General features: G+C 38.5%; 1 protein-coding gene across 1 annotated transcript in view; it reads right to left on the bottom strand.

The window, feature by feature from the left end:
• Nucleotides 1–25,092, bottom strand: part of LOC149954196 (LHFPL tetraspan subfamily member 6 protein-like) — a 182,350-nt gene that overhangs the window by 13,539 nt on the left and 143,719 nt on the right. The window contains exon 2 of the mRNA XM_090170297.1: nucleotides 5,450–5,548. Coding sequence (XP_090026423.1) covers nucleotides 5,450–5,548 — 99 coding nt within the window. The remainder of the gene's footprint in view (nucleotides 1–5,449; nucleotides 5,549–25,092) is intronic.

The raw sequence follows: 25,092 nt of genomic DNA, 5'->3' as shown, positions 1-25,092 counted from the left end.
CAAAAGATTGTTCTTTTTATCCAATCAAAACCACAAAAGATTGTTCTTTTTATCCAATCAAAACCACAAAAGATTGTTCTTTTTATCCAATCAAAACCACAAAAGATTGTTCTTTTTATCCAATCAAAACCACAAAAGATTGTTCTTTTTATCCAATCAAAACAACAAAAGATTGTTCTTTTTATCCAATCAAAACCACAAAAGATTGTTCTTTTTATCCAATCAAAACCACAAAAGATTGTTCTTTTTATCCAATCAAAACCACAAAAGATTGTTCTTTTTATCCAATCAAAACCACAAAAGATTGTTCTTTTTATCCAATCAAAAAAACAAAAGCTTGTTCTTTTTATCCAATCAAAACCACAAAAGATTGTTCTTTTTATCCAATCAAAACCACAAAAGATTGTTCTTTTTATCCAATCAAAACCACAAAAACAAACACCAACAAACTACAAGTGGGGTTTTTCACATACTGTTTATTTAGTATTTAAAGCGATTATTTCATAATGTGAAATCATTCTCTCTTGTTACTGTAGGCAAATTAAGATGCCCCTTTATTCTCACGGTTAGCGTGCATTAATGGTGCAATTGTTTTACGGCAAAACGAATCGGAACGCAAGAAGAGTAATTAAGTTATTTAGTATTCGCTATCCAAACAGAACACCAGGTCGTAACAAAGTTCTCGGAGCCGTTCGAGATTTTAGCCACCATGGAGATGTCAATAGGTCGGCCAAACATTGACATGGAAGATTCTGTCGTGGCCTACTAACCCTCGACGCAGTAACAGGAGCGCTAGTGATGACCTGGTTTTGACCAGGGACTACGTCTGGAGAACCCTGCGAAACCCCAACTTCCATATATTTCGAGCACTTCACCATGGCGATACGGAAGGTCGTTATGACTTTTGTAACTGGCTGAGCACCATGTGTGAAGAAAACCCGGTTTTTCTGTATCTACTCTTGGTGTACGATAGCTGTTCGTTTTTCAGAGATGGCACTTTCAACCAGCAGAATAAACGATGTTCATACTCACTGGGGATTCGCTCACCCCCATAAAATCCAATTTCGACTTAAATATGGGCGAGTCTATTCGGCGATCGACTGATCAGCACCTTTTTTTTGCCACATAGTTTAAATGGGCAGAACTATTTGCAGCTTTTATAGAACGAAGTAGCAAATGTGTTGGACGATATTCCCGGCTGTGGTGTCAGCATGACGGTGCGCCACCACATCAACCTCAAGCTGTTGTAGCGATGGATTGGAAGGAACCAAGATCCTCAGACCTATCACCGCCCAACTTTTTCATTTGAGGTTTCTTCTACCATACGCCTATTACGAACTTTGAAGAACGGTGCCAGATAATAATTGACGCCTTCCAACTGGTTACTCCTGATATGATACAGCGGTCATTTCGAGACACGCTTCATCGTGTAGAAACATGCAAACGGAGGAATAATTGAACCTCACTTGTAATTTTTGTGTTTTTTTTTGTTTTGATTGAAATAAAAGATAAATCTTTGGTACATTTGTGTTATCAGGAATCCATACCTCGTATACTTGGAATACTTATCCTGCATATGGTAAGATAACTCGGACGGCTTTGGCCCCGCCTACGAGATAAAAAATCCTCTCTGCGCGCGCTCCCCTCCCACTTTGTTGTTTGTTAAGTTAACATAGTGATGTCAAAAAAAACCGTCAGCCACATCGAGATGAAAATCTGCCGCGATAAGCACTAAAAGTAGAGGTATGGATTCCTGGTGTTATGCTTAAAGTGTGTTTTTTTTACAGTTCCTGAAAATACTTATGATTTCTATAACCAACTTTATTTTTCATGACCTCATATCTTGATTAATCAGTCATTTTCGACCGAATCAACTTCATTTGTACGTTTCCAAAAATGTTCTACAACTTTCTCGTTGAAAGTTTTCCTCTATCACCTGCCGGTCAAATAAAAATTATTTGAAAAACATGAAAATCGTTTTAGAATTTTCTGAAAATTAGAAATACGTATACTCTGAAAATTACAAATCTCTAATTATTATAAAATATTGTTTATAAATCAGTTAAATTTATACATTTTACATCGATAGTGTACGCTAATACTTCAGGTCAACTTTCGATTCTCAATTTTTTTTATCTATAAAATACGAGTAAAGAGAAGGGGCTATTAGGCCAGATCATTTCAACATCATTCCAGATCCTTTTACTAATACCATTGAGGCATCTCACCGATAAGCCAATTCGTTATATGAATGGAGTTAATTGGCCAAAATATTTCGATGAAACGTAGCAATGGTTGTACGTAACTTTAACGAGTCCACATAATGGTCAACCTTTTTATCAGGTACTAGCCTTCCACTTAAAACGAGAGTGTCTAGTTAACTTTCGATTTTGGCATGACCCTTTCACTCGACTCAAAGACCCCAATCGGAATAAAAGGGGAAGAAAAGGTTCTATTCGCTTTGGTCCAATTGCGGGTTGATCGCGCGAGAGACGGTGGCCAAATGATTCCGCTGGCTGGAATCTGAGCTGACTGTTATTAAAGACCTATTAATGAGGTCTCCCTGGAGGCGGAATTTCCGCCCAATTAAAGACCAACCATTCTGGAAGCGGCTCTCTTCTTAAGACTTATTTCCCCCCCCCCTTCATCGCCGAAGATCAAAAGTCGCTAATTTAGTCCTTAAACAGAGAAGCTCTCTCCGGAGAATTGAACTCTCATATATATTCGAATGTTCGGAATTAAACTCATTTTCGGACGAACGTTATTGCTATTACGATATTGTGGATAATTTCAGAAGTATATATTATATATTTCTTAGAGAGTGGTTAGAACTTTTGTCTCGCAGCAAGAGAAACCGGGTTCGACTCCAGCTTGTGGCACTGGGTGAAAACTCGGAACCACTCCTTCTGCGTTGAGTTTGCAAGTTCTCTCCCCACTGGTTGAAGGTGTTTTTCCCCGAGCTCTTCGGTTTACCCTTCCATAAAAACTTGTTGAGGTTACCGGTAATAGTTAGTGGAAGGAGCTGTTGGCTCGCGTGGCACGAAGGGCTTGCCACCACCTTATTACGCATTATAACCCGGCCACCTTAATTAATAGCTTTAAAAGTCGCTTGATGACTTAGGCCCAAGGTGGTGCCTTAGGTAGATTGTTGTTAAGTTGTGCGGGGTAACTATTTCATAATAGCAGAAGCTTATAGTATAACTCTTACGAGATAAATTTCCGTCAGGACCGTGAAAATGAACCACGTACCTTTGCAGGCTCGATATAGAAGGCATTGGTTTGCGAATTTCCCCTTAAATCACGGATGTGTACACTGAGAGGGGTAGCTACTTCAAAAAAATTCTACAGCAGATTTCTGATTTCCAAATATTTCCGATATTTCTAGATTTCCAGAAATATCAAAAATATTTCCGTTTTTTCCACATTTCCAATATTTCTTTCGATTTCTCGAATTTATAAAAATTAATTCTTTCGATTTCTCGAATTTATACAATTTAATTATATCGATTTCTCTAGATTTCTTGATTTCCAGAAATATTGAAAATATTTCCGGTTATTTCTTTACATTTCCAATATTTCTTTCGATTTCTTTACATTTCCAATATTTCTTTCGATTTCTCGAATTTATAAAACTTAATTCTTTCGATTACTCGAATTTATACAATTTAATTCTTTCAATTACTCGAATTTATACAATTTAATTCTTTCGATTACTCGAATTTATACAATTTAATTCTTTCGATTTCTCTAGATTTCCTATATTTCTTTGGATTTCTTGATTTCCGGAAATATTGAAAATATTTCTGATTATTTCTCTAGAAGTCTAGATTTCCAATATTTATCCTGGATTTCCAATATTTCCTATATGATGAACTTCTCCCCTGACTAAAAAGCATTTTGGGAAATCAGTGGGATCCTGCGAATACCTTTACCAGGCTAGGGAGGTGAATATTTCTTATACACTTTTGGCTATAGGGATTTTTGTAAAACTCTTTCATCTGGTAAGTATGGTTTATAAATAAATAAATATCCTACAAAGTGTTAATTTTTACATTTTACATCGCTAGGTGGAGTAATACAGGTCGTTAATTTTGAGTAATTATTCGGTGGATACTTCCGTGAGTTGGTGAGAAAATCGAATCTGTGGAAAAGTAGTTCCAGCCTGCTCAGTTAAATGGTTTATTTTTAAGCCCTGGATAATAATTCTAATAATAAGCTAGGATAATACCGAAAGCACCGTGCATCTAAAGACTTTTAATGCCATTAATTCAGGTGGCTGTAGAAGGGTTGCGGCATCCCCTTCATGCCACACGAGCTAACAGCTCCCTACACGCAATATTACCGTTAAGTTTTTAACGAAAGGGGGAACCGAAGAACTCGGGGGAAAACAAAGGTAATTGTTGAAATTGAACTAGCTCCCTAGTTATTTTTAGAAAAAAAAATTAACTTGACGATCCAGCTCAAAACCATACAATTTTGTAAAATTTATAATTAAATTTTAATGAGAATGGCGTAAGGTAAATGGATAAGGTTTGTTTTATTTTGTTAAAAAGGTAATGACGTATAATATGCTCAGAACCCATTTCCAAATTAAGACCATTAATTAATTTATGGGAATTATTAAACCGTGGTGTTTTAGTTATACTTTAGTCATCGTTCTGTTTTTTTATATTTTTTGTTACAGTTTCAACACTTCTAAACACGTGACAACTGTTGTTTTAATTTGCTTATTTTCGGGCTAAGATATAATTTAATTAAAAAATGATGTTAAGATGTGGTTGCCTAGAGAAAATTAATTGGAGCCTTATTCACTCAATACTGGGCAATTCTGTAAAATCTGGGTACAACTGATTTTCGATAAACATTCGGTAATTTCTTCTAATTTCGCATCATATATCGGCGATTTACAGTGATTGTTTGAAGCGATATCCGGTGGTTACCTACGATTTGTACAGCTGTTTACTGGTGGCCAAAAACGCTAGTAAACATTAACAGGGTTTGTGACAAATCATAAATAATATTTTCAATCCCAGACAAAAAACCGACCGTTTTTAAAATAGGTGACCGTCAATTTTTCCACTAACAGATATTTAAATCAGTTATCCGTTTCAAACTCCGTAACCTTTCCTCGCGCATTAACATTTAACGGAATAACAAATCTAGAATAAGAGCTCGCAGCTTGAGGAAACCAAAAACATCTAGGCCACCAGACTGTAACGCCGAGAAAATAATGATGTGGGCTTAGATAATAAAATATATACCAAGAATAGCATTTCCATCTGTTAGTCGTTCATCAATAATTCATAAAAAACACACACACTCATACAGAATAAAGCAAATCGGAAAATGGATAAGAAATGGTATACCAGAAGTACATAAATAAAGATAGAGAAAAAGTGGGTTGGCCAAAAAAAAAGTGTAAGGAAAGTCTACTGGGGTTTATTCTTACCTAATCGATAGGCATCGGATGTCCCTCCGCAGGCTTCCTTGACTTCTCTGCTGCCCCAGCCATGTGGATACAGCACGGCGCCAGAGATTATTAGGAGAGCTAAAAAGGAAAGAGCCAATAATCGGAGCATTAATCCCAAATCTGATGGCTCACAGTACCCCCGGAAAAAAACCCCTCCTTTCCTCCTACAATGACTTATGAACTGTCGCTACCGGTGAGCCGACTCTCCGGGGGAAACGCCACCAAATAATTTATAGAGATATACCTTCTACCGTACGCTTTTTCACCGGACACTCCCACCTACTACACGACGCTATATTGTAAGCTAACAACTTAAAAAAAAAAACCTAAGAAATATAAGGAATGGAAAAATAGCATTTCGTGAAAGTAAAAATAATATCGCGACTCTATTTCAACGCGTATAGCGACATCTTTATAAGGTTCAAATAAAAAAAATAAAAATAAAATAAAATAAAATAAAATAAAATAAAATAAAATAAAATAAAATAAAATAAAATAAAATTAATTAAAAGCGAAATTAAAAATAATTCAATTAATGAATAATTTAAATAAAATTATATTAAATACACGGTAATGTTGTTCTATAAACTATTTAATTTTTGCTATTATATAAGTGGCAGCTCCTCTCTAGTGGCATTCTCTCGCACTAGATGTCGTTAGCGTATAGATCAAAACAAGTTGAGTAAGTATAAACATTTAGCCTAAAGCGATGGGCTAACCACTCTTAGAAAGTCTGTACACGGGATTACGCTTAGATTAGCACTGCCAAAGGCAGGGACTTCAAAGATTACGCGTAATCCCATTAGTACAGTCAAAGGTACGGCTCTGTACACCGATTACGCGGAGTGATCAGCCCCTCGGCCTAAAGGTGTAGCAAATTGGGAACTTCTCGCGTTGATTGGATTTTCGAAAACACGTGATTATTCATTTATTAAACACGTGGTTTCAGGAAGCCAATAGAACGCAGACAACTAGCCATTGCTTTAAGTCCCCGGAAGGTGCTGCCACCTAGAAGCGCTTTTAGAAACAATTTTGTAAACATTATTTTTACTTTTTTGAAGATTTGGTGTTGAACACCAACGTTTGAAGCTCTGGCCTTTGGCTTTAAAAATGTTTGGCGCCACTGTACAGGGAAATTTGAAAAATTGAAGGGGTCTTCCATAAAGATTGATTTGCAGGTTATATTCCCTTTAAGTATCTGCTAAAATTAGAACTTTTTATTCCACAGAAGATCCAACGACCTAGGCTAGGCTAATACTCAAGGCACGACCTTAGGCTTATTTCAGCTAGCGCATTTTTAATGCATATTATTCAAGTGATTAGAATACACAAAATGTTTTCCATGATAAAATCCTAGACCTCCCCCGTCTAAAACAGGCTCAGAAGACGATTTCCAAAGTACCTATTCAAATTTGACTCAATAGCCTATCATCATAACTTTATAAAGTAAAATAGAACTCAGTTTCCAACGATTTTAGTTCGGGCTCAAAAACTTTAAATATGTATTAGCAGAAGTAAATGAACCGAAGTTATCGAAATGGCACTCAGAATCGGAGGGCGTTTTCCTCATGAAAATTCTGAGAAAGTCGAGTCAAATAAAAGCTATTTTCCATCCCTGTCTTTTGACGCGATATATTGCACTTGGGAATTGTGGGTATAGCTATTTCTATGTATAAAAAATGGTTTCATAAAAATAGTTTTTTCGGCCTAGGAGCGCGTAAAATTTCAAATTCGAGGTAAAAATGTAACTTCATAAGGAAAACGCCTCCAACATGGGGAGTATAGCAGTCTGATAACTTTGATTTACTTTTGGTATTAGCAAACGTTAGTTTCCACTCGGAATATAAATAAATCTAAGAATTTTGCATTCTCGAAAGAACAACGTTACGTGGAACCTATGTCGAGGGCGGGAAAAGCGGGCTTTCTTCGGTGCTCCGCGACTCCCAGGTGACCCACGCGTTTCTAATCGGGAAAACTTTCCTTAACGTTTAGCGCCGCTAAAACGGGAGGGACAATACGAAGGACTAACTTCTCAAAAATTTACATAGCCAATCACGCCAGCTATAAATATTCAATCGGACCGAGAGAATGAAAGGGCCATAGAGTACTCGGGCGTGTCGCCATCTATATAAGAATGGGGTAACTACACTCAAACGCCGAAGCGAAGTGGAAGTAGGGGTCACTCTTGCTAGCTTCGCCATTGGAATAACAAAAGCAAAAGTGTTTGCGAACGACTTTTCTTTCTGTAGATCCGCGGCTCTCCGTGTCCAATCCCGGGGGCTAAGGGGCTTAACTAGTCGGTGGGGTGACCTATAATGCCACTGTAGAAAAACGAAAGAGCCTATATATTCTCTTTCGGCTGCTGGCAGCTCCCCCTAGGAAGAAAAAAAAGTACTAAAAGTTGACGCGACTTTTTAAAATATTCCGAGCGACCGTGAAGTCAATTTAAAACTTCCGTAAGCGTCTTTTTGTCCGCGGGGAATGAGAGCCAGGGGGCGCCACGACCGGGAGAACGAGGAAAAATATCGAGCCATTTTTGTCGGACTGGCGAGCCTCGATTTATGAAGAAGGCCGCGGTCGGCGGACAAGAGCGGCTCCGGGCTTTAATTCCAAGCGCAGTGGCCCCCTTTACCGCAAATAGGTTCCCGCCAGCTTTAGTCTCTCGTCTCCAGGACCACTTTTGATCATATTGAAGTCTAGAGAATATCGAAGATTCCTGCCAGTTTGCCGCTCGTTTTAAACTTGAAAGTGAGGCCCGTTTATCAAGGTTAGTCTCGTGGTCTGTCCGTAAACGAACGCGTTGATTTAGAAATAATAATAGATGGCGCTATAGATTTTGGAAAATATGGGAATTCCAAGGCACCACCTTAGGCTTAAGTTATCAAGCGACTTTTGAAGCCATTAATTCAGGTGGCCGGGCTATGATGCGTAGGAGGGTGGTGGCCAGCCATTCAAGCCACGCGAGTCAACAGCTCCCTACACTCACTATTAACGTTAACCTCAACAAGTTTTTAAGGAAGGGGAAACCGAAGAGCTCGGGGGAAAACCAGTTTGCAAACTCAACGCGGAAGGAGTTGTTCCGCGTTTTCACCCAGGCCCACAAGCTGGGATCGAACCCGGCTCCTCTTGCTGCGAGGCGAAAGTGCTAACCACAACCGGGCGCCAAGCTGGCTATCATATAGGGGAGTTCCAAAAATAACCCTATATTTAATGTCCAATTTTTCCTTCAACCAGTGATAATTTTGATTTTTCGTTCAATCTAGGAGCAACAAACACAAGGAGAACGCAGCAGTGTTGTGTACAAATTTAATTGGACGAGCCTTTAGGCTGAAGGTTTCCCGGTGGGGAAGACAATTTCCAAATTTTCCCCTTCCGACGGCAGACAGTGCTAAAGCGTCTAGCCAATGAAAATTGTACGCAAGAAAATCCACGACTTTTGACGGGTTGCGTTCTCCTTGTGTGGGGTACTGTGTTTGTTGCTCTTAGGTTCAATAGAACTTTAATTTTTCAATTGTTCAGATCTAAAACAATTTCTAGTTTTTCCAAAATTCATCACAATATATCATATCTATGATATCTACAGGATAAAATCGAACTTACGAAGGACGGACTAATGTTGTGGTTGGTAAATTAATCGGTAGGTTATATAAATTTTGAAGTAAGACCGTACCAACGACGATATTAAACTAACGGTGAAAGGTCTAGACTAAAATCACGGTCTTTAATAAAAAAAATACAAAGCTATTTTTAATTTTTTGGTATATTTTTGGTATATTTTTTGGGATATAGGGGGGCGCCATTTAGAATATTTTCAACCGGGCGCCAGATAACCTCGGTACGCCACTGACTCGCTCACCGGTTCAATCAATATATTGTCCATCAAATCTTTACAAACAAAGCGTATCGGCACATGTTATATATTTGTTTATAAGTGTGTCAGAGTGGTTTGTCAGAATTTCGTTAAAACGTCTTTTGTATTATGTCTAAGTATGATCGTTTTGACTTAATTTTGATTTTCCCCCGTTTTTGAATGATAAGTAGACTTTAAGATTTTCGGATTACTGGTAATCAAAAATTAATAATATTATTTACAACTTATAAAATAGTATTATTAAAAACTACATTTTTCAGCAGTTATAGTTATGATCATTACGCTATCGTAAATAACATAAAATAATTACCTTCACAAACAAAGGGAGATTTTATAATTATCAATTCATGTTCCGATTAAATAGTGTATCTTTATTTTGATGAAGTAAAAGCAAAAGTGACCTAATTACCAAAAGTGTGGCAATCCCTGTACTTGCGTATGCTAAAGGTTTAATGAATGCTCGACTCGAGATCGACCACATAAAAGACTATTTATTGTCGCCTTTCTGGATCTTTTTTAGTCTATGGTATTATATCGTAGGTAGATGGCGATAGCCTATCCACAGAACAACGAAAAATAAAAAAATACACTACCTTTGATCATTGCTACTTAGTTCAACCGTTTCTCACTACGAGGCGTTATTTGTTGGTTTTAACTTCCTTCCCTCCCCAAGGCATACTTTCCCTTCTCCCCTCCCAACTTGTATTTCGCTCGTAGGATTCGTTAAGAAATAGGTCCGATTGACACACTTTTGGTAATTATGTCACTTTTGGTAAGAGTAATTTTGACTGCTAAAAGCGTTTACATTTTCAATAATCCTTAGCTGATCATTTAAATGCAGGCGATTTCTCGGGCACCCTTAGCTGACACTTCCAAAGACTAATAACCGCTCGCGGATAGTTCTCAGTCCATTTCAACGTAATTAAATATATGGTTATTGGCGAAACAAACCTTTAATCAGAAAATTTCGGTCCATTTCAACGTAATGGCGTATATGGCGAGGGTTAAGACAGTCTCAGATAATCTGTACACCGAGTTCGTGCATTTAGCACTGTTAAAGGTACATATTTTCAAGAGTTCGCGAGTTCCATTTAGCACTGTCAAAGGTACGGCAGTGTACACCGAGTTCGCAGAGTGTCTTACCCCTCGGTATATGGTCATTGGCGAAACAAACCTTTAATCAGAAAATTAGTGTCGGTAGAATATGAAGAGTCATACTTATATATACTTATTGTTATTACATTACTTATGATGATATCACAGTATCAATATCTCGCACTATTCCTAACGCGACGTCTTATTCTTGGCCAGCCAGCGTAAAAAATGCGATATTTTTGAAGGAGTTAAAAAAATGGAGTTATAAAAAGGAGCAGAAATTCATACAGCGGAACCGCATGAAAGTATATTTTTAAAGTTATCCTTCTCCTCCTGGCTCTTTCAGAGTCTGTCGGTTCGTCGCGAAAGTGACGGGGAAGAGCAAAACAGTTATTGAAACCTACGAAAGCGTGAATTTACATCTGGATAGATAAGGTAAAAAGGACCCATATAAATGTACGCGCTTTCCGCCCCCTTTCTTCAATCTTTCCACCCCCCCCCCGAGAGAGAGAGAGAGAGAGAGAGAGTTACTATGGAAATTTATCGCTCCCATTTTTTATCCGAACATCGATTTCATAAACGCTATCCTAACTTCTCTTTGCACTTAAGGAGACGAAAGAGGCGTCAAACTGTATCGCTTCATTTTATCTCAATTGAAGGAGGAAATAGCTTTGGTAACGCTGCCAAGGGATGGCGGGGGAATCCGGGGTGGCGGGACCCCAAGAGGCCCCGTCACTTTAAACCAAAGTCACTTTGAGTCAATCGCTTTAGATTTAAGACTGGCGACGTTTAGCGGGACCGGTTCCCTCGATACCCGATGGCGAAATAGCCCCTTACTTCACTCCGCTCTCTACGCGAAACAACGGGTGATTACCGGTCTCCGAAATACGTGTTTTTGAATAAATTGCCGACAAAATTCAGACACCTATGATTCTGAATGCAAAAATATGGGATATTGTATACGCGTGTCATTTTTTTTATCCAAAGGAGACATCAAAATATGGAAATTTGTATTTTAAATTCCGTTACTTGTTTCAAAGTCTCGAATAATCGATAATGGATGATCTGTACTGGGTTTTTAGTACTGAAGGGTCAGATATTCAGGGTTTCGTAGAAACATTTCGGAATAGGTACTAGCATGAATTATTTATGTCTTGTTCAATTTATTAAAAAGTTCCACGCGCTCTTTAATATTTTAGCGTAAAGGCTCGCGCGTTTTTTTCATTTCCGCGAGCACGCGCTAAATCGCTCGAGCCCATTTGCGCTAAAATATCGAGACGCGCGTGGAACTTTTTAACAAGTTGAATAAGACATAAACAGAGTTTATGCTAGCGTCTATTAATTCTGTTGACTTTTCCAGATATTATCTGAGTAATTTTGTAAAATTTTTCCTGAATATTTTTTGTACGATAAACAAAAAGTTTGAGGTAAGATCTTGAAAAATATTTTATATTATTTTAATACATCTGTCATAAATTTATTTGCCAGATCTTGAAGTGTCATTTTCAAACAATTTCCCTGACTTCTTGGAGCTACTTTCAAACTCCCATGATTTTTTAAAGACCTTTGGAGCCATTTTCAAATTCCCTGACGAATCCCAGACCTTTGGGGCCATTTTCAAATTCCCTGACCTTTCTCAGACTATTGAGGCCATTTTCAAATTCCCTGACCTTTCTCAGACTATTGAGGCCATTTTCAAATTTCCTGACCTTTCTCAGACTATTGAGGCCATTTTCAAATTCCCTGACCTTTCTCAGACTATTGAGGCCATTTTCAAATTTCCTGACCTTTCTCAGACTATTGAGGCCATTTTCAAATTCCCTGACTTTTTGAAACCATTTACAAATTACCCGACATTTCCTGGTTTTCCAGGTCGTGCAAACACCCTGGATGTTCTAAGAACAATATACTTTGCGCGAATAACGAATCAAAATGAAAATTGGTTTAAAATTTCTATTATTATATTTTTTTAATCATGAATTACGGAAAACAATCATGAAATAGGTGAAATCACCAAAAAAAATCCAGAAATATTGTAGTAATTAATTTTTTTAAACCATCGGGTAAAACAAATAAATGCTACAACATTAATCATAAAAAACCGGAAATATAGTGACTAAGACATTTTTTAAATTATGAAATTCTAGAAATAAATTACGAAATATTATCTGAAAAAAAGAAACAAAATACGGAAAGAATTCAAAATATAGAAAAACCCTATCCGTGGAAAAATAAATAAATAAGAAATCATCAATCAAATAAAACCCGGAAAGATAGCTCAAAATACGGAAAAAATATTAAGAAATAAAAAATCTGGGAAACTACCAAAACCCGGAAAAAAATAAAAAAACGGAAAAATAAATTCGAAAAGCTATGAAAGTCTGATGAAAAAGCAAAAAAATAAAAAAAAAACAGTTTATCTTTGACAATACAAATTAATTTGCAAAAATAGTAGATTACAATCTTTAAATTCGCCATTCTCGGTTTAGAATTCCACAAAACTAGCCCATAAATACGATGAATTAAGAGTTAGAAGCCCAGCCATACTAGTAGCAATTTATTTGTCCAGCGAATAATATAGGATATCCCAATTAATACGATCGCAATCACGATATTAAAAATGAATCAAGTGGCAATATAAACACCAAAATGAGAGGACAATTAGGGCAATACGAAAAGGATCATAAATTTAATGAAAAAATTCCTTTGGAAGAGAGGAAATGGAATTCTGTTGATTTAATTAAACGACTGGAGGAAGAGAAGAGATGAATGCGCGAGTGAGGGGGAGATTCATCCCCCTTTTCCGACTCATCGGGTTCGAGAAGGAAACCAGGTCCTGCAGCCGGGATGATGATGGCTAGAAATGAAAGGAAATAAACGACTCTCACAATACGAAATGCAAAAACCTTAATGGAAATTTCCACTCCTATTAACATTTTCCCAAACGCGAAAGGAACAAGTGGACGCGTGAGAAGTCTAGTCAGCACCACCTCTGAGTCTCGGAAAATAAACAAGCCGCAGAGTTCAATTCAATTCAATTCAATTTATTAGAAGTTCTTCTTATGTTTTATAAACAAGCCGCAAAGCTCAATAGAGCGTTCTATAAAATCGGTGTGGTGTGCTTTCCCCCTTTTGAGTTCCGAGGAGGTGAAGGTTTGGCCGGTTTTTGGTGTGAGAGAAAAATATTTATCTGGCAAACCCGTAAGAAATTGAGAGCAGTCGATTTTTAGGAGTAGCGTACTTGCTAGCCAAGGCTTCACTAATTTCCGGCTTTCCGCTCCGTTTTTCTTATTTTAAATGATTTCTGTAATAAATGTATGATGGCAAATAAGCAAAATATAGTCCCCAATCCAGGGGTTTAAGAAGAAACTTAGATCATGAAAATATTCTTAACCCCAAACATACTTCAACACCTAGGGTCCCTCCTACAACTCCTAAAAGGTACGTCTCTAAAATATTCATATGAAGACAGGACATAAGCCGAATTATCTTATACCAAAGAATAACAAGTGTTGTTAGTCCTTCTGAACTAGCTCATAGTCTGTATGAAAAGTTTGGCCGGTTTTGGGCCGATTTTATAGAACGCTCTATTCAAGAAGTTATAATTATGTTTTATAATGAAATTAGGGCTGAACATCATCGAGTACTTGGCCTTTTTGAGGTCGACTACTCGAATTTGACCTCGAAAAAGTAATTGGGGAATATTCGTCGATTACCGAGTACCCAAAAGTATTTATTTTTTCTATCATCGTTGCTTCGAAGTTCAAAGAGGGGTTTTTACAACTTTTTGGGGGGCTATAACCGGTACCTACAAAGTTGTGGAATTTATGGTTTTTTTTGACTTAAAGGAATATTTTTCAGCATTAAAAGTCACTTTATACTCCTTTTAAATATAATTTCATAATTTCTTGAATATAACCAGCTCCTAATCAAGTACTCCATAACCCGACTCGTTAAAAATAATATACGAGGTTTTTTTTGTTACTCGACTCGTCTTAATCAAGTACTCGATTACTCGACTCGACTTCAATATTACTCGACTCGAATACTCGATGAAAAAATTGATACTCGATAACCGACTCGATTGCCTAAAACCACAAATCGCAAAGCCCTAATAATGATTCATAGGGGTGTTAAAATTTCTACTTTGAAGGTCAAGCATTTTTATTATAAAATTTTAGTATAATTTCGAGATGAATAATAATTTTTATGTGGGATCAACGAATTTTTAATTTCCGCCACGGAAGCTAGGGGTAATTGGCGCTACTTTTAATGGGCGTAGCTGACTGTTAGCAGACGATTTTTCTATTTAGTTCGTTAGTTAGTTAGTTAGTTTAAGGTCGAGATAACTATCTTGAAGGTCAAGATCGCGCATTTGGACACCACTAATCAGCTAATTAGCTAGGCTAGGCTAATACCCAAGGCGCCACCTTAGGCCCAATTCATCTAGCGACTTTTAATGCCTTAAATTTGGTGACCGGGTTACAATGCGTAGGAGGGTAGCAGCAACCCCTTCATGCCACGCGAGCCAACAGCTCCCTACACTCACTATTACCGTTAACCTCGACAAGATTTTATGGAAATGGGAAACCGAAGAACTCGGGGGAAAACCCCCTTTAACCAGTGGAGTGGGAAATTGCAAAACTCAAGTATGTAACACAGCTAAAGAACTTTATGTATAGAAGAAGTGTTAATATGAAATTCATACCAATAAATACAATTAAATATACAGGATAACCTATAGGCTATGATAAAACGGATATGGGGTTTTAACTGACCACATACACCGGTAAAGAGACGACCCGAGGTGTAACACACCAATTTTGTTAAAACTCGGGGGTTTGGTAGACCTTCGTGTAACTTGAAAATCCATAACGGGAAATATCTCCATGGACAACCGTTTAGCCATGGCAGCAAAAAAATGTTTTGACAACACAAAATGGAAATTTTACCGTTGAAAATAACATGGAAATCTGACCAATATTAAGGGTACCCCCTGTAAAAAATTTGAATTTTTGAAAATACTAAAAATAGAAAATAAACCAAAAAATAATGAAAAAGTTCGAAATTGATTAAAAATTTTCAAGTTACAAGAAGGTCTACTAAACCCCCGAGTTTGATAAAAATCGGTGCGTTACACCTCGGGTCGTTTCCTTGTGAGACCGCTTACGTGTACATTGAAAGTTGACTGTTATTTTTGTCTCGAAAACGTCATTTGCAATACATTGGTTTTAGAAGATAAGGACAATAAGAAATTGTGTGTTTTGGCAAAGTGACGTCAGTGCGTAACAGCCTTCTGCCAGCGATATTGATCGAAATATGGGGCTTAAGAAAGACTTACAGAGATTTTCCTTTTACCTGTTTCAAAATAGATCCGCGGTGGCCGGAAGAGAGAAAGGCAAACATACGAATACCGGAAAACGCACTTCAATCGAGTTTCGCCACAAATCTCTTCTAAGCGCAAAAATACAGCCAACCTTCGCTTAAATTTATCGCCGCAAAAAAAAGTTTAGTTCCGCGGAAAACTTTTAGGATGGATACATTTTGCACTCGCATTCGGTTTCTGTGGATAAAAGTGGAATTTAATCCGTAGTTGATGCTTTTTTGATAATAAAAATCATGTAGACTTTACAGGAGAAAGATTTTAGAAATCTTAAAATCACTTTAAAAATTCCAAATGTTTCCTGGAAAATCAGATATAAAATATTAAAATCAACATAAAAATATGATATGCGCACGAAAATCTCAATATCAGTTTAGTTTCAGATAAATTTTATCGTACACAAAATTCCAGAATTCCGAACACTCCAGAAATCAGTTTGTTTTAGAAATGTATTTTCCAAGACTTAACTAGATTTGTTTCTAACAATTAAATGTGTATATTAATATATGAGCGATTCTACTGTTCAATAAACAGAGGTGGTACGGATAAAATACCTTCATATCAAATAATATAAAATATAAAAGTTCAAAATTAAAATTTGAAAAGTGACTAAAAACTGTCTTAACTACCAAAATATTTTTATTTTCAAGATTTAAATGATAAATTGAACTAGGCATGTCCCAGATAGTATAGATAATCGAAAACGAAGAAGAAGAAAAAAATATTTTAATTATATCGAGTGAGATCTATATTTAGCCTACTAGCGCCTGTAGAAGTGTTCCACACGCCGCACACTAGTGTACAGGGAAAAGATAAATTACGGGGGAACACTTCGATTTACGGGAAAACATTGCTTCCAAATTTCACTGATCGAAGAGCAGACACCCATTAGAAGCAAAAACTCTTCAGGAGCGTAAAAATATTTCCGTCTTAGAGCCGCGAGGTAGAGGCAGAAATGAGTTCAGCGCAAAAAGAAGCGTCGATAACCGCCTGTGGCAATCTGTTCCTCCATCCAGCCCGTTTGTACAATACAGAATATAACTATAGTCGGTCGTAGGATCGACTCGTAGCTCCATCACGGGGCAACGAAGGGGTAAAGTTTACGCCTCAACAAACGGAGTGTTAAGTATAGCGCTAAGCGCGATAAAAGTGTTGCGTTAAACAACAAAAGTTTGTCTGCCTATCGCTAACAAAGGCCTATTCAGCCGGGGAACATTGTTATTTTTCTTGCTGGGCAAACGAAAAATTGGGAAGCCTAAATATGTTTGTTTTGGTCTAGACGCTTCCGTAGGCGGTGTGCGGCTCCCCCCTACGGAAACCAAAAGCAAAGTGGTCTTCTCGAATTGGCTCATTTTTACGGGTCATATTGAGGCTTGACCATAGTAGCCACCCGACACGTCATCCTCCTGTTTATCACTTTCCGCGCGATCTTACGTTTTGGTCTTTTATGAATTTTATAACCAAGATCGTCTCGTCTAAAATATGCGAGACTTCCGCTAAGCCGAAATATCTGGTTTCCGATAGATAGGCGGAATATTAGGCTAAAATGATAAAAATTTAAAAAGTTTTCTCGGCGCCACGAGCTCATGTCTTTTATCACGCGTGATTCGCACGCGGGCTTCGAAACAAAGCCAAAGCCCCTCACGACTCCAGAACGTGCTCTCCGATATTAGGCGTAAATTTTCATCAAAAAGTAGTCGTTCAAAACGGTAAGTCGCGAGTCCAAGTCACAGCTTGAAGAGAGAATCAGTGCCGAAAAAAGGTTCGGTTAGAAAATAAGCATTAAAGCAATAGGAAGTGTCATACTTATTGTTATTATGTTACTTATGGTCTCACGCTTATGATTTTAGAAAACATAAAATCACTTTCATTATATGTATGAATCAATTTCTTTATAAACAATTTTAAAATATACAGGGTGGAAGCTTAAGCCGTGGTCCAGCTCTGGTACTTCTCCTAGTACACCAGAGTACTACGGGTGGAACACTTCTACAGGCGCTGGTAGACCAAAAATAGACCAATGGGAGAATTGGAAGCCTCAGCCGTGGTTCAGCCTCGGTACTTTTCCTAGTCTAAAAATAGACCAATGGGAGAATTAGAAGCGCATCTTCCAAATGATTTATCGGGCGATTAGATAAAGATGCGCTTATAATTATCCCATTGGTCTATTTGTGGAATACCAGCGCCTGTAGAAGTGTTCGACCCGCAGCACTCTGGTGTACTACGAGAAGTACCGAGGCTGGACCACGGCTGAGGCTTCCACCTTGTATACAAAATCTACTAGTTTTGGAACGACCGTCGTTCCATTATCAAGATAATCGCACGGCTCCGCTCAATATTTATACACAGTACACACAAACTAAATTTTTTTCAGTTAAAAAAATTCCCTATTGTTACTTTATTACATGTTTTAATAATCTCTACTGTTTCACGAGTTCGTATTTTTATGTTGGTCTAACAACTCGGAATTTTCCCAATCAATACAATGTGTGGGATTATTTTTTAGATGTAAGGCGACAGCGGACTTTTCATAATTTGCATTTTTACAGAAATGTTTATGCTCAGATAGGCGTTTTTTAAAGAACGTTTCGTTTGTCCGATGTACATTTTATCGCATTGTTGACATGGTATTTCATATATACCACATTTTTCTAGTTTGCTGAAACTATGCTTCCCTTTATTAATGATATATTCTATTTTATTTGTCAGTTTATAAGCAATTTTTAATTTAGAAGATTTAGCATAATTTTATAATTTTTATTTTAAATTGGATAGAAATGGATTTTTAGGACCATATTCGGCGAACTTTCAAAATAAATTTCTATTCCGTGTAAAACATTTATGGAATTAATTTATTATTCGCGACTGAAAACTATCGCTACGCCCCCTTTGGTTCGCCATTGAAACCTAGTTAGGCAGACGCTAAATTAGTTTTTCCACATCGTTAGTCGTAAATTTGACTTTATAAATAAAGATACTTGTACCTTAATATAATTTTGGCATCGTTTGCTTATATTTTGATTATTTTATTAAAGAAAAAACGTTCTTATGACTTTTTAATTTGTCTGTAGCAGACGCTAGATCATAAGTGCTACCTCGGAGAAGCTAGCGCCGTTACGCCACCTAGACTCGTTTTTTGGCCGTAAACTTTAATAATAAAGAAACAGAATATGTGGAAAATGATTATGAAATTGAATTTAACAGTTCACCAATTACGTAAAACCAATTATTAATATAAAAAATATTTTTTTTATTTATTATTCCTAAACGCGAAACTTGCAACGCATTTCATTCTTAAAAAATGGTCCTTCTAAAAAAAGTTAATTTGCAGACAATAAATGAAATATTTCCGGCTCGTCGGTTACGAGATTAGCCTAGCTAAAACCAAAGAAGCCATCTATAATCCATACCCAAATAAAACCAAGTCGATTCACAAAAGCAATTTTTTTGCTGGTTTTAATTATCTTATTGCGAAACTGGGCCATAGATTCGAAATCCGAGAGCTTTCTGATTGGCCGGTTTGTAACGAAGTGATTACCAAATTTCCGGCACGTGAACTGCGAAAAATCTCTGTTGGACCGTGGTTATTATGGAGCTTAATTTTTCGGGTGTACAGGCAGGAAGTGGGTAAATGCTATTGACCACGCGCAAGGCAGTGAATTCGAATCTAGGGTACCAGATCTTTATTATCTTTGGTTAGCCTAACGGCAGTTTTTTATCGTCGACGCAAAAAAAATCCGCTAGGCCTAACGGCAGATTTTCGCGTCTCACTATAACCTAATACAAGGGCCATATAAAGAGTATCTTGCACGTCAAAGCTATACACTCTTTTACGAAGTCGGCCATTTCATTACAGGCCTAATTTAAAATAGTACAGGCAAGGGCGCCTGCACGTCCTCATCAGCTCGAGACGTCGCGTGCACTTGATCACGTGAAGCGGCCTTGCATGCACTATTTGAAATCAGATCTGTAATAAAATGGCAGCTCTCACAAATAAGGATATAAAAGAGTTTATATGTATTAATTCTTCTTATCGAATCGGTGAATCAGTTTTATTTAAGCGTCTATTTTACGAATCGCGTTTTTGAGAAATGGTTCTTTTACATCGATTTTACGATATGGTCTATTTGTTATGGACCAATACGTGTCTTTAGATTTCCATACTAAAACCCGAACCTACGACTAGACCATTCAAAAACCAATCAAGGAAGACAACTTTTCAGAGATAAAACGAGTTACAGCGTTAATCAAGGTGTTCAGGGAACGACTTCCAGAGGCCTTAAAAAAACAACCATAAACCCGAGTTGTATCAACAGGAACAAAAAGAATTTAAAACGGAGGCTCTAGAAGTATAAAGAAAACTGCGGAGTGCTGAGTTTCATCAAGGCATGGCGCACCCGGGAAAGCCAGAATAGGCTACTAGGGTTCTCTACACTTTTCACCCCGCAACAGCCATTCTTGTTAGAAGCTTGAGCCGCTCTCTTTTCGACTCTTTCTTTCCACAATCTTAAAAACTTTCCACACAATTTCTATTAAACGAGCTAGCCCCGCAATGGCCAGTGCGAAACGAAACAGTGCCGGAGAGAAAACCTCTCATCTGATCCGACAGCGGGTATAATATCTGAAAAAGGGGTACGATCTACGCTACATTTTGACGATACGCCGTCGCGGGTAAGTAGCGCTCTTGAGAAGAGTCTAGACAAGGTTTCCCAACGATAAAAAGGGTCTTAAAAATTTCCGCCTCTTGCGGAATATGGCGAATTTCGTAGGCCGCGTGAGCTCTATTTTTAGACGGAGGAAAAAAATCGCGGGAAGATGGAGAGAGAGCGGAAAGCGAACTAAAGGTTGTAAAAACATTCCTTCTAAAACTGTAGCGCAGTTGCCCGGAGACGAGGCCAGCTCCCTTTTGTAATATAACATTGAAAAACGCGATAAAAGTGTACCCCTAGTTTTGCTACGTTTTATTTGGCCATCTACGTAAAAGGCGCCCTCTCTCTAGAGCGTAAATTAATGTGGGGTGGCGGAGTGGTTAGCACTTTCACCTCGCAGCAAGGGAGCCAGTTCGATCCTAGCTTAAGGCACTGGGTGAAAATTCGGAAACACTCCTGCCGCATTGAGTTCGCAAGTTCTCTCCCCAATAGTTAAAGGGGTTTCCACTTTCCATAAATAGTTGTTGAGGTTAACGGTAATAGTTAATGAAGGGAGCTGTTGGCTCGCGTGGCATGAAGGGCTTGCTATCACCGTTCTACGCATTATAACCCGGCCACCTGAATTAATGGCTTTAAAATTTGCTTGATGACTTAGGCCTAAGGTGGTTCTTTGGGTATATTAGCCTAGCTGATACATTTAATTCGGAAACGTTGAAATGATTCTAGCAATCCACTCGCGGGTTGAACTCCGGAAAGTCTTCCAGAATTAAAGATAAATTCTGCAGCATTGTTGTTGTGACACGCACCGATGCTGACGCTGAACACGCCATTTGCTTTTAAATCTGAATGGTTGAATAAACTGTTGTATTTTAAAACTCTGTATCGTATATTGCGTAGAAAAAAGGGTTTGTTTGAGCAACGGTTTAAGTGAGAATAGAGACTTTAAAAGTGCAAACGGAAAATTTAGAAAGCTGTTGCAACACTGTCAAAATAACGGTCTGTTGAATTTCTCTTAAAAAGAGTCCCTTGGAAATTAAGGGGATTTAGAATCAGCTCTAAGCAGAATTTTATAAGATATTCCTTGACGAGAGAACAAAGATTCCTGCTTCCCAGAATTTACCGATAAGCCGCGGATTTGTAAAATGTAAATATTTACTTATTTATAAACTATATATTTTCATTTTATGATGTAATTCTAGGAGACTATTTAAATGCTGACGGGAGCCTGCGAAATAGCGTTTTTATAATAATAATAATAATAATAATAATAATCAGCTAGGCTAATACCCAAGGCACCACCTCAAGCCTAAGTCATCGAGCGACTTTTAAAGCCATTAGTTCAGGTGACCGGGTTACAATGCGTAGGAGGATGGTGGCAAGCCCTTCATGCCACGCGAGCCAACAGCTCCCTACACTAACTATACTTGAAGATGCATGTTTTATATATATATATATATATATATTATGTACTTCTACTCTAATTCATTATCTCCAAAGCTAATTTAACTTTTTTCTAATCTCATATCGTATATTTGCCGCCATAATAAATTAATAAACGTAAAATTTAGCATTTATATAATTTAAAATGCAGGATTAATTACGTACGCATTAATAATTATTTTCAATTATTGTAAAAAGATTTAGAAGCCGTGTGATAAGTAATTAATATTATTAGTTTAATTTATGGTAAAGGAAACCACGACTATACGTTTCTTAGGGGCATGTGCCTCCTGTGCCCCCTGGATACGCCACTGAAACCATGTGATAATAATATATTAAAATTTACAAAAATCGCCAGATGATAATTTTTTCGTAAATTTGAATATAATATGATCTGACGGTTTTTAAACCCTTTGATCATAAATTAAAATAAAACTAATTAGAAGAGAGAGAGATAGAGAGGGAAAATGGCGTTTAATTATCTAATATTTATAAAGGGGGGATTAATACAAGTAAAGAGCGTATTCCCCAAACAGCGACCCATCCGAACGAAACTAGCAAAATCCATTACCTAAAATCTATGAGGGCGCTTCCATAACTGGAGCGCGTCTTACATTGAAACTAATTAAGACTCAGATAAGAGAAGCAGAGAGGTCCGAGGCCAGGCTAAGGGGTGTCCGGGAAGCGCCAAAATTGACGGGTCAATAAAGAACTAAAAATCGCCGCTACAAGCGCCATCTAGTGCCTTTCAATTTCAACGGTACAATAAATGGATATTAAGGAGGGCCGTTGAAATATGAAACCACGCCGCGCCAACCAGCATTGGCGCGACACGCGTAGTTCAAATGCCGTAACGTATAGACCAAAAAATAAAACGCAATTATGATTTGGAATAATTAATTAGCGGGCGACGATTCCAATTATTAGGATGATAGTGGGGGGGGGGATATTCTCAGTGGGCATTTCGAGCAATTAGGCCAAAATTTGCAAGAACACAGCTTCGGCGAAACTCGTTCGTTCAGCGTGACCGGCTGGTTCGGTGGAAGCTACCAAAAGGGGTCAAGTTGGCGTCGCCGTGAGGGGGAACGAAATGGTAGGCGACAATTTGACTCGATGGAATAGGGATTCAGAGATTTGCAATGTCTGCGTAAGACAGTGAAGACGCCGATCAATTGCGGCGTCTAGTTCCGACCGTATACGACCAACGCCTTCTATCGGCGGAGGACGAAAACATTTCCATTCGTAATTTCGAACCCCTGGTTGTCGCCCCTCCTCGCGATATTTCCGTGTGGCGATTCCACGCTGATAATTTTTAAACGCGGCTCTTTTAGTCGTAAAAAGGGAGATGGTTCTATGTACGTAACCGTTAATATTTGTCGAATACTATTCGTAAAAGCGAAGGAGAAACGGAATTTTTATTGGATTCAGCCGATGCGAAGCAGAACGAAAGCGCGCTAGAATGTATGGATCTATATTCGACTCGCTCCAATTGTCACCTCCGACAATAGCCCGAGATCATCCTTTCTTTCTAGCTTACGCGACAATAAAGGAGCTCTTATTCAAAGTCGTTTCTTTGTCCGTCGTTACGTTGTACGACCAGAGTTCAAGGACAAAAATATGAGATCATTTATTGGCACTCGTATATTTGAATCTATTATTCGTCACTACATTTTTATTTCTATACCGTGGCGGGTTAACTAGCACCTGGGCCCTTAGGATTATTATTAGGGTTTATTTGAGATCTTGCTCTGACTTCGTCTTGGGCCCCACTAACTTTTGGCCCGTTCCTAGGTCTCTTGTGACCGTGGTTTAGCTTCGTTTTGGGTCCATCTACCTTTTGGAACGTGCTGGGGTCCCTTGTGACTTGGCTCTAGCCTCGTCTCGGGTCCATCTACTTTTTGGCACGTGCTGGAGTCCCTTGTGACCGTGCTTTAGCTTCGTCTTGGGTCCACCTACCCTTTGGCACGTTCTGGGGATGCTTGCGACCTGGCTCTAGCCTCATCTTAGGCCCCACTACCATTTTGCAAGTTTCGGGGTCCCTTGTGACCGTGCTTTAGCTTCGTTTTGGGTCCATCTACCTTTTGGCACGTTCTGGGGATGCTTGCGACCTGGCTCTAGCGTCATCTTGGGCCCCACTACCATTTTGCACGTTTCGGGGTCCCTTGTGACCGTGGTTTAGCTTCGTCTTGGGTCCATCTACCCTTTGGCACTTTCTGGGGATGCTTGTGACCATACTTGAGCCTCGTGTTGGGCCCCTCTTCCTTTTGGGCGGTTTCGGGGTCATTTGCGACCTGGCTCTAGCTTCGTCACAGTCTTTGGTGCTTTTTGGTACCTTCCAGGATGCTTGCAACCTGGCTCTAGCCTCGTATTTGGCCCCCTTTTTTGTGGTTTCGGGGTCACTTGAGACCAGGCTTTAGCTTCGTCATAGTCTTCGGTGATTTTTGGTTTTTTATGTGACCCCTTGTGACCTTGCTCTATACTCCTCTAGGGCCCCTCTACCTTTTGACCCATTCCGGGCCGTAGCCTTAAACCTGCTTAGCCTATTAGTAAACCCTCTACTGTTTTCCTCGTAAATTTTCAAATGATGTAAACTGAAGATGCTTGTTACGATTTGAAGGGTGGGCCATCACGTCCAAACCCAGACGCGACGGGCTATTTGGCGCGGTTATCGCTAAACAACAAAAGCGTTCTCATCAGGCTCCATCAATGGATGCGAATCGACGGTGGAAACGGCTCTAACGGTACGAAAATGTCGTCTGCTAGGCTCGTATACCAAAGCCTACATGACGACCGAGTATAAGAGGTCGTTCAAAGTTCCCCGAGACACAAAACGTGTCCAAAGAAGGAGAAGAAAAATTGCGGTGGGCCAACAACGCCCCCCCCCCCAGACTCCGCCGGTATAAAACCAAAAGGACGAAGGAAGCTTCGACAAAACGACAAGAGAGGGCAGCAGCCGAGTGAAGAGGTCCCGAAGAGAAGAGACGCTCAGTTCTACCTCTAGCGATAATACAGCCAAGGATGTAGAACAATCTTACGTTCTTCACCCCGTATCTTAAGAATAGATGGTTAAACGCAGACTACACCGATTAACCAGGCTTTAAGGAAACTACCAGTTGAGACCAATACGATTAACATGGACCTAGTACTTTAACTCGTCTGTGTGTTTCTGAATTATACAGGATGG

The sequence above is a fragment of the Leiobunum rupestre genome, chromosome 3 (assembly GCF_980474605.1).
Source record: "Leiobunum rupestre chromosome 3, qqLeiRupe1.1.hap1, whole genome shotgun sequence".
Taxonomy (NCBI): Eukaryota; Metazoa; Arthropoda; class Arachnida; order Opiliones; family Sclerosomatidae; genus Leiobunum; species Leiobunum rupestre.
This window is presented reverse-complemented; position numbering and strand designations above follow the sequence as displayed.